This window comes from Cyanistes caeruleus, chromosome 26, assembly GCF_971803275.1.
Source record: "Cyanistes caeruleus chromosome 26, bCyaCae1.hap1.1, whole genome shotgun sequence".
Taxonomy (NCBI): domain Eukaryota; kingdom Metazoa; phylum Chordata; class Aves; order Passeriformes; family Paridae; genus Cyanistes; species Cyanistes caeruleus.
In genome coordinates this window covers 5908673-5918848 of record NC_141726.1, presented here as the reverse complement: position 1 = coordinate 5918848, position 10176 = coordinate 5908673, and the positions used below count along the sequence as shown (strand labels likewise).

Here is a 10176-nt window from a genome sequence, read left to right as displayed (position 1 = left end):
GGGCCGGGACAGGCGTCCCCTCCCCGGGAAATTTGGGGGACCCCGGGCTGGGAAGGGAGCTGGGAAAGCAGAGCCTCCCAGAAAAAGGAGAGACAAAAGGGAAGCTGTTCACAGCCGAGGGAATCAACCTTGGGAAAAATCCATCTCCCACCCCGGAACACTCAGCTGCCCCTGCCCAGGCGTCCAGACCCGGCACTAAATGCCACTAACTCCTCCTGCACTGCAGGGATGGGGAATTCTCCTGCCCCCAAACCTTCCCAGCAGCAGGGCTGCGAGTTCTCCCTGGAGCAGGGAAAAGGAGACTTCACACAGCCAAAGGCTTCAGGGTCCGGCTCCTTTGGGCAGGAGAGGCCAGGGCTCGGAGGAGATCCCAATCCCAACCCCGCTCTTGGCTGAAGGCTGGGGGGAGGGAAGAGATCCAGCACTTGGAGATATCCACAGAAATCAGTTTATTTCCCTGCCGTCGGGATTATGAAACCACAGAAGCAGAGTTTAAATATTTACAAAGAAATCCAGCGCCCCGCAGAGATGAAGGGAACAAAGGATGAGGGACGGGGGCTCGGCCTCATCATTCCAAACTCCGCTCTGGTAAAAAGCATCGGGAGCAAACGAGAGGGAATTTCACAGCAGGGTTTTGGAAGTCCAGGGGCCCCCTGACACCCCCAAGTCTCAGCTTTGGCAATTCTTGTAGAGCTCGTGGACAAAACACAGGTTATTGCTGAGGGAGGATCCAGCCCCGGGGCCGGACACGCCAGGGAATCGCGCTGAAGGAAGGCATCCCCCTCTCCACCCGGCTGGCTCACCCTGGGCAGCGGCTCCTGGGCACAGAACAGAGCTCAGAACACTCCGTCCTTTCATCCAGGGCCTTTCTGATCAGGATTTTGGCATCCAGGCAGCCCCGGGCCCAGCAGCCTCCATCCCACGCTCTCCCCACGGAAAGGAGCAGCCACCGCAGTGTTCCAGCTCCAGGCTGATGGGGGGACAGAGGGACAACAATGGGCAGGAGGCACGAGGGCTGATTTAGAAGTGACTGAGGAAAAGGGGAAAACACAGAAACGAGCTCAAGAGGAGGGTCCAAGTCTCCAGATGGCTGGAGGAGTCAGGGACGTGGCAGAAGCACATGGGGAGGGGTCTGAAAACCAGCAGGTTGACAGTGGGTGGGCTCCCAGTCAGAGGAAGCTGCAGACATGGCAGGGACCCCAGAAAAGCTTTCCTGCTGGCCACAAGCACTCCTTGAAATGGATTCCTCGGAATCCATCAGCTGCTGGAGTATGAGCTGGTTTTTCAGGTGTGAGTGGAAAAGCTCTTCTCCCCCTCTGCAGGCAGCAGGGACCTGCTCAGCCAGGCTTAGTTTTAAAATTCCCCCTGGCTCAGAGCCCTCCAAAATCAGCTCTGCAGAGCTGTAAAGGGGTTCCAGGTCACATCCAAACTGCCTTCCTGCCTGGTGCTCAGGGACAGCCCCCTCCCATCCTGCTCCTCACACCTGTGCCCAGCTGTGCTGTCCACAGCTCCCCAAACCACTCCTCAATCCCCACCTGGCACCAGCCAGGAGGAAGCCAGGGGCCTGTGCTGCTGCAAACCCAGCCAGATGGGCAGCTCCCAGTGCCTTCCCCTCCTCTCTGCAGCCCCAGGCTCAGCCTCTCTGCCCCAGCTCTGCCTGCGAGACTCGGGGATCAAAGGGAAACGAGTGGCTTGTGAGGATTGCAGCTCCAGATTCAGCAACTGAGAGCACAGGGAGGAGCAGGGATATTTTCTCTGGCACAAGCTGAAAGGGACAAAGGGCTGTCTCCCAACGCTGCAGCAGGCTCCTGGAGGGCTGCACCCTGCCCCAGCACTCCCAAGGCAGCCCTGCAGCTTTCCTGCCTTTCCAGGCCCAGCAGCAGCACCGGGGCAGCTGGCCCTGGCAGTGTCCCTCAGGAGTGTCCCCCTCCTCACCCTCCGCTGCTGGGGCCATCCCCGAGCACTGGGGCACCCCATCCTCCCAGCAAGAACCCCACACTCCCCCCTGGAACGTGTGCTGCTGCAGAGATGTGCCACAGGGAAAACAGCAACTCCCAGCTGGAGAGCCGGGGAACTTGAGGAGGCATCTGGGGAGGGGAGGAAAGCAGGGGATCAGAGAGACCCTCCCAAGGTGTATCTGCCTGTGCCACTGCAGGAGTTTGCCTTGAGGCTTTTCTCAGCACTGAAAGCGAAGGTGCCCACCCCTCTCCTTTCCTGATCCATTCCCACCTCCCCAGCTGCAGAAAGGGAGAGCGCAGAAGCTTCCAGACCCCTGGCACTGGGAGACACCAGCGACAGAACAGAAACAGGAGGAGAAGAAGCCAGCTCCAGGGGACGAAGATGAGCTGTCACGATGGAGTGGGGCTGCCACCTTCCCTGGAAAAGGCTCCCAGAGTCCCAGGGCTCCATCCCGCTGGATCAGCCACAGTCTGTTCCTCTGTGTGCTCAGGGCTGCCATCACCGCAGGTGCAGCGTGAGAACCACGGTCACAATCACCCCCAGAAGGAGCACAAAGGGCAGCCAGGTCTTCACAAACCCCCCTATGCTGCAGGAGGGAAAGGGGGGAAGGTGTGAATGTGAGAAATCAGCAGAGACAAAAGGATGGGAGAATAACTGCAGCAATCAGAGGGAGACAGATGCCTGTTGCTGGCACTGCCACACACCCCACCCTGAAAATGCAGTGTTAAAAACTGAAACTCAATCAGGACCACAATAAATAAATCACAAACAGGGCTGGAGCCTCCTTCCAGCTTAAACTGAGTCAAAGACAAGCCCATTTCGTACCTGCACAGACAGGAATGGTAACAGGCCAGAGAAAATGAAACCTCATTACCACAGGGCTTGTTACTGCCAGTGCTGGTGGATTTATCCAAGACAGCTGGAGCTGCCCTTGCCCAAAAGCAGGCAAAGAAGCTCTTCCAGAACAAGGAAGACTCCACAGAAGTGGAGCTTCATGCAGGGTAGTCTTCACAGAATCTGCTCTTCAGGCACAAGGAGCTGAAAAGGAGATTCAAAACCCTTTCCTTGAGGAAAACTCGGGGTTTCCCTCCCCACTGGTTGGAAGCTCCACAGCAGCTGGAAATCAGAGCAGTTTTTATGTAAACAAGATTCAAGAGAGGGGAGAGAAAGCAGTAATCCTTGGAGAGAAGCCATCCTGTGACCTTATGTTCTGACCTAAGCCAGCCAGGAGACAACACAGAGTGAGATTTGCTCTAGCCAGCATTTCCCAAATTCCAGGCACTCCAAATTAGCAGCCAGAAACAGCATTTTGGGAGCAGCACCTCGTGCAAGCGCTGCTGCTTCTCCTGCTGAGCACAGCACAGTGACAGCACCACCCAGCAGCAACACACCCACGGCTGGGGGGGATGCTCCTCCCTTCTCCAGGGCCAGGGGATGCTCCAGAGGGCTGAGGAGAAGGAAAGAGCCCCTTCTGCTGCCAAATGCAGGCTGTCCCTCAGCTCACCTGACATATTTCCCATAGAGGAGTGTGAAGAAGCACAGTTTCACCATGTTCCACGAGGTGCTGTTATCGTATCTCATCAAGTTTAAGGCCAGGGCTACGTGGGAATGGCAGTTGTCACAGCAGAGGTTGTGCTGGAACACAAGAAGGGGTCAGAAATCCTGTCCCTGAGGTTTCCCAGTCCTGGTGGACAGCCACATGTCTCAGTCCTGTGACAAGGAGCCAAACACTGGGGAGGGATCCCCCAAACCACTGCGGAGATACGGGATCGTGGGGTGGTTTGGGTTGGATGGGCTTTAAAGCTCCTTGCTCCAACCTGGCTTTGAACATTTCCAGGGATGGGGTATCCAGAATCCCTCTGGGAGCTCCCCAGAGCCTCTGGGGGGATCCCTCCTCCCTGCCCCCCTCCCAGCCAGGACAGGAGCTGTACCATGCGGTGCTTGTACTCCTCGGACGCGTCGTGCACGGCCGTGTCCCAGGCATTGGGACCAGTGGCATAGACCTTGCTGGGATCCAGCTTCCAGTACCTACAAGGATGAGAACAGTTTCCTCTGCATTGTTCTGCCTGCTCCTCCCCTGAGGAATCCCGGTCTCCTGAGCTGCAGAGGAGCCACGAGGATCATGGAGCACAACTGCTCATCCTGCACACGCTTAAAGGGCTTGGATAAGCCCAGTGCCTCTGAAATGCAGGGAGCCCAGCTCCTGGAGACAAGCAGAGGCAGCAGAAAGAGCTCAGAACCCTCAGCACCCGAGAGACAAATCACAGAGCTCAGGGGGACAGCCCTCAACTGCTCCCACACTCCAAAGGAACCTCTCAGCCATTCTAAACACAAACCTGGCCTGGGAGACACCAAGCCAGGCCCTTCCCGTCCCCAAAGGATGTCAGTGACATCAGCTTATCAGCACAGCCACGCAGTGTTTACCCAGAGCACTTGTTAACATCATCTTAGGATGGTTTAGCCTTTTCTCTAACAAAGGCTCCACACAGCTCTGGTTATTAACACCACCACGCTGCTGTCATGCTGCTAAAGAGATTTCATCTAACGTGGTTTCCTGAAAAGCAGAGACACACAAGAGACACCAAGGTGAAGGAGGGCGGCTGAGCAGCAGGAAAAGCAGTGTCACAGCACCTCTGTCCCCAGGAATTGCAGGGATCAGTTTAATACAGGCAGCACTTACTTCACAGGTTTCCCAAACGCCATGTTGTCTTCCTACAGAAAGAAACGAAAAGGAGAACTGTCTCAGGAGGATGGAGCCAATGTTCAGGATATGGATGGAGCTGGAGGTCTCACAGCTGGCTGAGTGATCCAGCTGCCCCAGACACCAATCCCAGCTGTGCCTGGATTCCCACTGTTCCCACACTCCTGGACTGGCCATATCCCCACTCCACCCACAGTGACATCATTTATCTGCCTGTGCCTTGTTCCCTCCTTTTATTTTGGGGGGTTTTTTAAGTGTTAATATTTTGTTAACTCTTGGTTGCAAATGTCTCAGTCTATCAGGAGCATTAGTTACCCCAAATTAAAACTCTCTTTCCTTTCAGAATCCCCTGGACCCTCAGCAGTTTAAGAGTCCTGGCACAGACCTGATGCTGAGCAGCAGGACAGAAACAACCACGCTGAGGCAGCTGAAGGCACTTCTGCTCCCCAGAAATAGGAGAATTCAAGCCCTAAACTCCTAATTTAGAGCTTGGAATACAAGACTTTTTTTCCCCTTCTCCTCACCTAACCAGCCATAATTTATCACAGCCCCAAATGAGCTCCAGTGGAGCAACAGCCACAACCCCAGCTCCTCCAGAAGGCCTGGAGCTGTTATTTCAGCTGGAGAAGGCAGGGCCAGAAGCCCCCAGGGGGGTCCCGGGTACTCACGGACACGAAGTAGGGCCCCGCGAAGTCGCGGATGACGCCGGCAGAGGTGCAGATGCCCATGTGGCCGATGATGGGGAACAGCCACCTGCAAGGACAGGGAGTGTCAGGATCTGTCCCTGCTCACACCACACGGCTGCGAGGGGTGGGAGCCAAAGGCAGGTGAGGGCTGGAAAACAAACCAGGGGAAGCAGAAAGGGAACAGCCCCAGCTCCGCTGGCAGGAGGGTTCTGTTCTGGAACAGAACACCGCACTCCAAAGTGCCCTGCACACCTCCTGGCAAGGCCCAGCCACCCAGACAAACCCCTTTGTGCAGCCAAGCACAAAGATCACATCCTGGAGGAGCTGCCTTGGGATAAAACCGGACTTTCCACTCCAGCAACCAAAAATCAGGTCACCCTGCCCACCTTTCCACAGCAACCTAGATTTAAGCTCTCCAGACAGAAAACAGAGCTCCTGGCTCTAGGAAGAGCATTCCCTCCCCTAAAGGATCCCATTGTTTCACAGACCCTCTCCCTGATGGATATTTACAGTCCCAGGGAGCTGCAGACCTTTATCCCAACCCCCTTCTCATCAGATCTGAATCCCAAACCCTTTCCACCATCAGATCTGTATCCCAAACCCTTTCCAAGATCAGATCTGAATCCCAAACCCTTTCCACCATCAGATCTGTATCCCAACCCCCTTCCACCATCAGATCTGTATCCCAAACCCTTTCCCTTCCCATCAGATCTGAATCCCAAACCCTTTCCACCATCACATCTCTATCCCAAACCCTTTCCCTTCCCAGACCCACATGCCAGCCTCCTGCCATCACTAGCCCTAGGAGGAAACACTCCAGGTCACGTTCCAGCCCTCTCCCACATGCTCTGGCATCCTCAGGTTTGCTGATCTCCCCGATTTCTCTCTCCTCTCTCCCTGAGGGACTGAGTGGCTCTGGCAGCCGCTCCCAGTGGGGTTAGGAATGTTAAAAAGCTCTGGAAAATCCTCCAGGAAGAAGCTGAGGTGAAAATTTTAAGCAATCAGAAAAGAAAAGAGATGAAAGAGATGAAAGAGCCGGCAAGAGGAGGAGAGCTCCGGGCCGCTCCCGATCCCGGCACACCCCACACCACATCTCGTACCTGGCTGCGGGCTCGGCAAACATCACCCGACGGGACCCGAGGGGAAGGGGAAGGTGGAAAAACAAGTCCCGCTGTGCCCAGACAGCCCCCACAGCCACAGCTTTCCCCGTTCCCACGGCCAGAGCACAACTCCCAAGTTTTCCCTGGAGCCTGCCCACACTTGGCTGGCGAGCCTGGGAAGGCGAATCCGGTCCCGGCTCACGGGAAGCAGCGCACGGAGCCTCCCCGGGACACGGAGCCTCCCCGGGACACGGAGCCTCTCCCGGAACACGGAGCCTCTCCCGGGGCACGGAGCCTCTCCCGGGGCACGGAGCCTCTCCAGGGGCACGGAGCCTCTCCCGGGACACGGAGCCTCCCCCGGGACACGGAGCCTTCCCGGGACACGGAGCCTCTCCCGGGACACGGAGCCTCCCCCGGGACACGGAGCCTCTCCCGGGCACGGCCGCTCCCGCATCCAGCGGCCAAACCTCTGCCCCAAAAAAGGCTCTGCACGTCCCGGGGTGTCCCCGCTACCGCTGGGCCAGCGCCGTTCTGCCCCGAACCTCCCCCGGTACCGAACCTTCCCCGGCCCCGAACCTCCCCCGGTACCGAACCTTCCCCGGTACCGAACCTTCCCCGGCCCTGAGCCCTCCCCAGCATCGCCCCTCCCGGGACGGGGTCCCGCCGCACCGAGCCCCGCGGAGGGGCCGGGAAGGGCACGGGGGGCTCGGGAGGGAGAAGGTCCCGGCAAGGGGAGGGGGACGCAGAGCGGCGCGGGAGCTCCGAGGGGAGCGCGGGGCTCTCGGGACACGTGAGGGGGGTCCCGTCCCGGGCCCAGCCCCCGCCGCGCCGCCCGGCCCCGGTGCGGCCCCGCCGCCTCGCTCACGTCAGGACGGGGATGGGGGTCCAGACCACGCAGTGCGGGAAGCGGCCGCGCTCCGCGTCCGGCGCGGCGCCACCGCCGCCATTGAACTGCTTCATCCCGGGCTCCGCCGCCGCCATGCCCGGGGCGCGCCCGCAGCGCGTCACTTCCGGCGGGCCCGCGCGCGCTTCCGGGAACCGGGAACGGGAACGGGGAACGGGGAATGGGAATGGGAACCGGGAACGGGGAACGGGAACCGGGAACGGGAACGGGGACTGGGAATGGGAACGGGAACCGGGAACGGGAACGGGAACGGGAACGGGAACGGGAACCGGGAACGGGAACGGGGAATGGGAACGGGAACCGGGAACGGGAACGGGGAACGGGGAATGGGAACGGGGAATGGGAATGGGGAATGGGAATGGGAATGGGGAATGGGAATGGGAACCGGGAACGGGGACTGGGAATGGGAACGGGGAACGGGAATGGGAACCGGGAATGGGAACGGGAACCGGGAATGGGAACGGGCCAGAGAACGGAAATGGGACAGGGCCGGGAACGGGACCCGAACCGGGAACAGGGCAGGGAACGGGGCCTGCACCGGGGCCCCAGCCCAGGCCCCCATCCCGGTCCAGACCCCAAGGCCCACCCCAGAACCCCCGGTCTGGCACCAAATCCAGCCCCGGAGCCCCGGGCCGGCCCCTCCCGGTGCCTTCACCCCGTTCTGCCGGGCGACCCCTCGGGCAGGAGCTGCAGGAGCCCCCTAAAGCCCCTCGGGAGCAGAAACCTTCATCATCACCATCATCATCATCATCCCCCGGAGCCTCCCGGGACAGGGAACAGCAGCATTCACAGAGGGTTAGAAAAATAACAATTGCTTTATTAGGAAGTTAAACTCAAAGGACAGGAGGAAGCTGGAGAAATGTGTTTATTGCAGATTTCCAGCCACCACAGGACGCTCGCAGGGAGGTCAGGGCTGCCCGGGATGGGATGATCTGCCCCGGGTGCAGGAGAACTGCCCGTGCCACCTTCCAGCCTCTGCAGCCTTTCCCTGGAAGCTTTCCTCCTGCCACAGAGGCCGGAGCTGTGATTCCCGTCGGGACACGGAGCAGCCAAGGCTCTCCAGCAGAGCTGTGGGGTCCGGCTGCTCTGCCAGGGGGTTGGGAATAAAAATAAACAGTCTTGGTCCTTTCCTGCGTGTGGCACAGAGGCAACGCAGAGCCACGGTGGCCTCGGATTTGGGGACGGACAAATCCCGTTCCCAAAGCTCGGCACAAACTTGCAGCTCCTGCTTTTTACCGACACTCCTCTCTTTCGCCCAAGGCTTCTCCCTGCTGTGTGTCCTTCCCTGCCTTGTCCCTCTTGTCAGGCTGAGTGTGGCCAGGGATGCTCTGTTCCGGGACAGAACAGCGCTGACACACCCAAGCCCAGCAGATGGGTGACCCCTGCCCGCCCCCGAGGGGGCACTTCTGGGGTCCTCCCACCTGGAGGGGCCACTGGAGCAGAAAATGTCACTGGAGTCTCCTGTCGAGGTGGCCTCTCCCCCCTCAAGCCAAAGCAACTCCCCTTGAGCACTCTGATGGAAAAGGAACCACAGAAGCCTCCGAAATAGAGGAAGCTGAGTAAATCCAACACTTGAGAGCAAAGCCAGGGCTGGTGCTTTCCGTTTCTGCTTTCCTCTTTTAGGACAAAGAGGAATGGGTACAAACTGAAACGGAGGAAGTTAGATTGGGTAAGAGGAAGAAATCCTTCCCTGGGAGGGTGGCAGGCCCTGGCACAGGGGGCCTGGAGAAGCTGTGCCTGCCCCCAGGTGTGTCCAAGGCTGGATGGGGCTTGGAGCAGCCAAGGGAAATTGTCCCTGTGCATGGCAGGGCTTGGAGCAGCCAAGGGAAATTGTCCCTGTGCATGGCAGGGCTTGGAGCAACCAAGGGAAGGTGTCCCTGTGCATGGCAGGGCTTGGAGCAGCCAAGGGAAGGTGTCCCTGTGCATGGCAGGGCTTGGAGCAGCCAAGGGATGGTGTCCCTGTGCATGGCAGGGCTTGGAGCAGCCAAGGGAAGGTGTCCCTGTGCATGGCAGGGCTTGGAATGAGATGGACTTTAAGGTCTCTTCCAACCCTTAACGTTCTGAGATTCTGTTTTGGCACTTGGGATGGAAGATGCACACAAAGGTTGTGTTTCACTGAACGCTTTCTGTTCGACAAAGAAAAGAATCCCTGGCATTGATTTGCTCCAGGCCAACATAAATATCAGAGATTGTGAAAAAGCCACGAATGAGGGCCAATGTTCACATCAGCTAATGTGGTCCTGGCACATTTGTGGGATTAGGCAATGGATTTGCTCTTCCTGCTCATGGCTGGGAGGCTGCTGAGCAGGATATCACCAGGGAGCAGCTCCTTGGCAGAGCCACAGCGCAGGGACAGCCTCGGCAGGACGTGTGTGCCACCTCCCGCCCGGGCAAGGGCTGCTTCACACACTTCACTCCCCCATAAAACAAGTGCAGGAAGGCAAACCCGGCTGCTGCAGCTCGGGAAGAACACAGCTTTCCCTAGGCTGGATTTAAAAAAAATAAAATAAAATAATTAAAAGCAAAATCAATAGAGCACCGGTTTGCTGTGCAGCTCTTTGTGTCTGTCAGGGAAGCACAAGGGTTCTCCAGCCCCGGCAGAGCTCGGCTGGGCTGCAGCTGACAGCAGGGTCTTCCTAGTGACAACTGGAAAGCTGCTGCTGTTGTGCTGCTATTGATCTAAGCAGAATACAAAACACCTGAAGTCAGCAGGGAAAAATAGCTGCAGTTGGAAAAGGAGCGGTGGGGGGGAGGACAGGGAGGGGAGAGCAGGTAAGAAGTTCTCCATGCATAAAATGAAAGGCCGGGGTTTTATTGCAGCTCTCT

General features: G+C 58.2%; 1 protein-coding gene and 1 long non-coding RNA gene across 2 annotated transcripts; one reads left to right on the top strand and one right to left on the bottom strand.

The window, feature by feature from the left end:
• Nucleotides 1–434: 434 nt before the first annotated feature.
• TMEM222 (transmembrane protein 222) lies at nucleotides 435–7933 on the bottom strand. Its single transcript, XM_086863696.1, has 6 exons — nucleotides 7312–7933; nucleotides 5329–5413; nucleotides 4640–4671; nucleotides 3891–3987; nucleotides 3464–3594; nucleotides 435–2545 (listed from the first exon to the last, which is right to left on the bottom strand). Exons 1-6 carry the CDS (start codon nucleotides 7425–7427, stop codon nucleotides 2458–2460), a joined length of 549 nt encoding a protein of 182 aa, XP_086719822.1. The 5' UTR covers nucleotides 7428–7933; the 3' UTR covers nucleotides 435–2457.
• Nucleotides 7934–8004: 71 nt separating this feature from the next.
• On the top strand, nucleotides 8005–8479 carry LOC111939076 (uncharacterized). The gene is made up of 2 exons (XR_002869160.2): nucleotides 8005–8145; nucleotides 8225–8479. It is a non-coding gene; the product is annotated as an uncharacterized LOC111939076 (long non-coding RNA).
• Nucleotides 8480–10176: the final 1697 nt, after the last annotated feature.

Bases quoted from the DNA above. Each gene is read 5' to 3' on its own strand.
- TMEM222 (XM_086863696.1), bottom strand. From the start codon at position 7,427: ATGGCGGCGGCGGAGCCCGGGATGAAGCAGTTCAATGGCGGCGGTGGC. The intron at 4,672-5,328 runs GTGAGTACCCGG...TTCTTTCTGTAG, and splicing joins CGGGGCCCTACTTCGTGTCC to GAAGACAACATGGCGTTTGG. The intron at 2,546-3,463 runs GTGAGCTGAGGG...TCCCTCCTGCAG, and splicing joins CTCTATGGGAAATATGTCAG to CATAGGGGGGTTTGTGAAGA.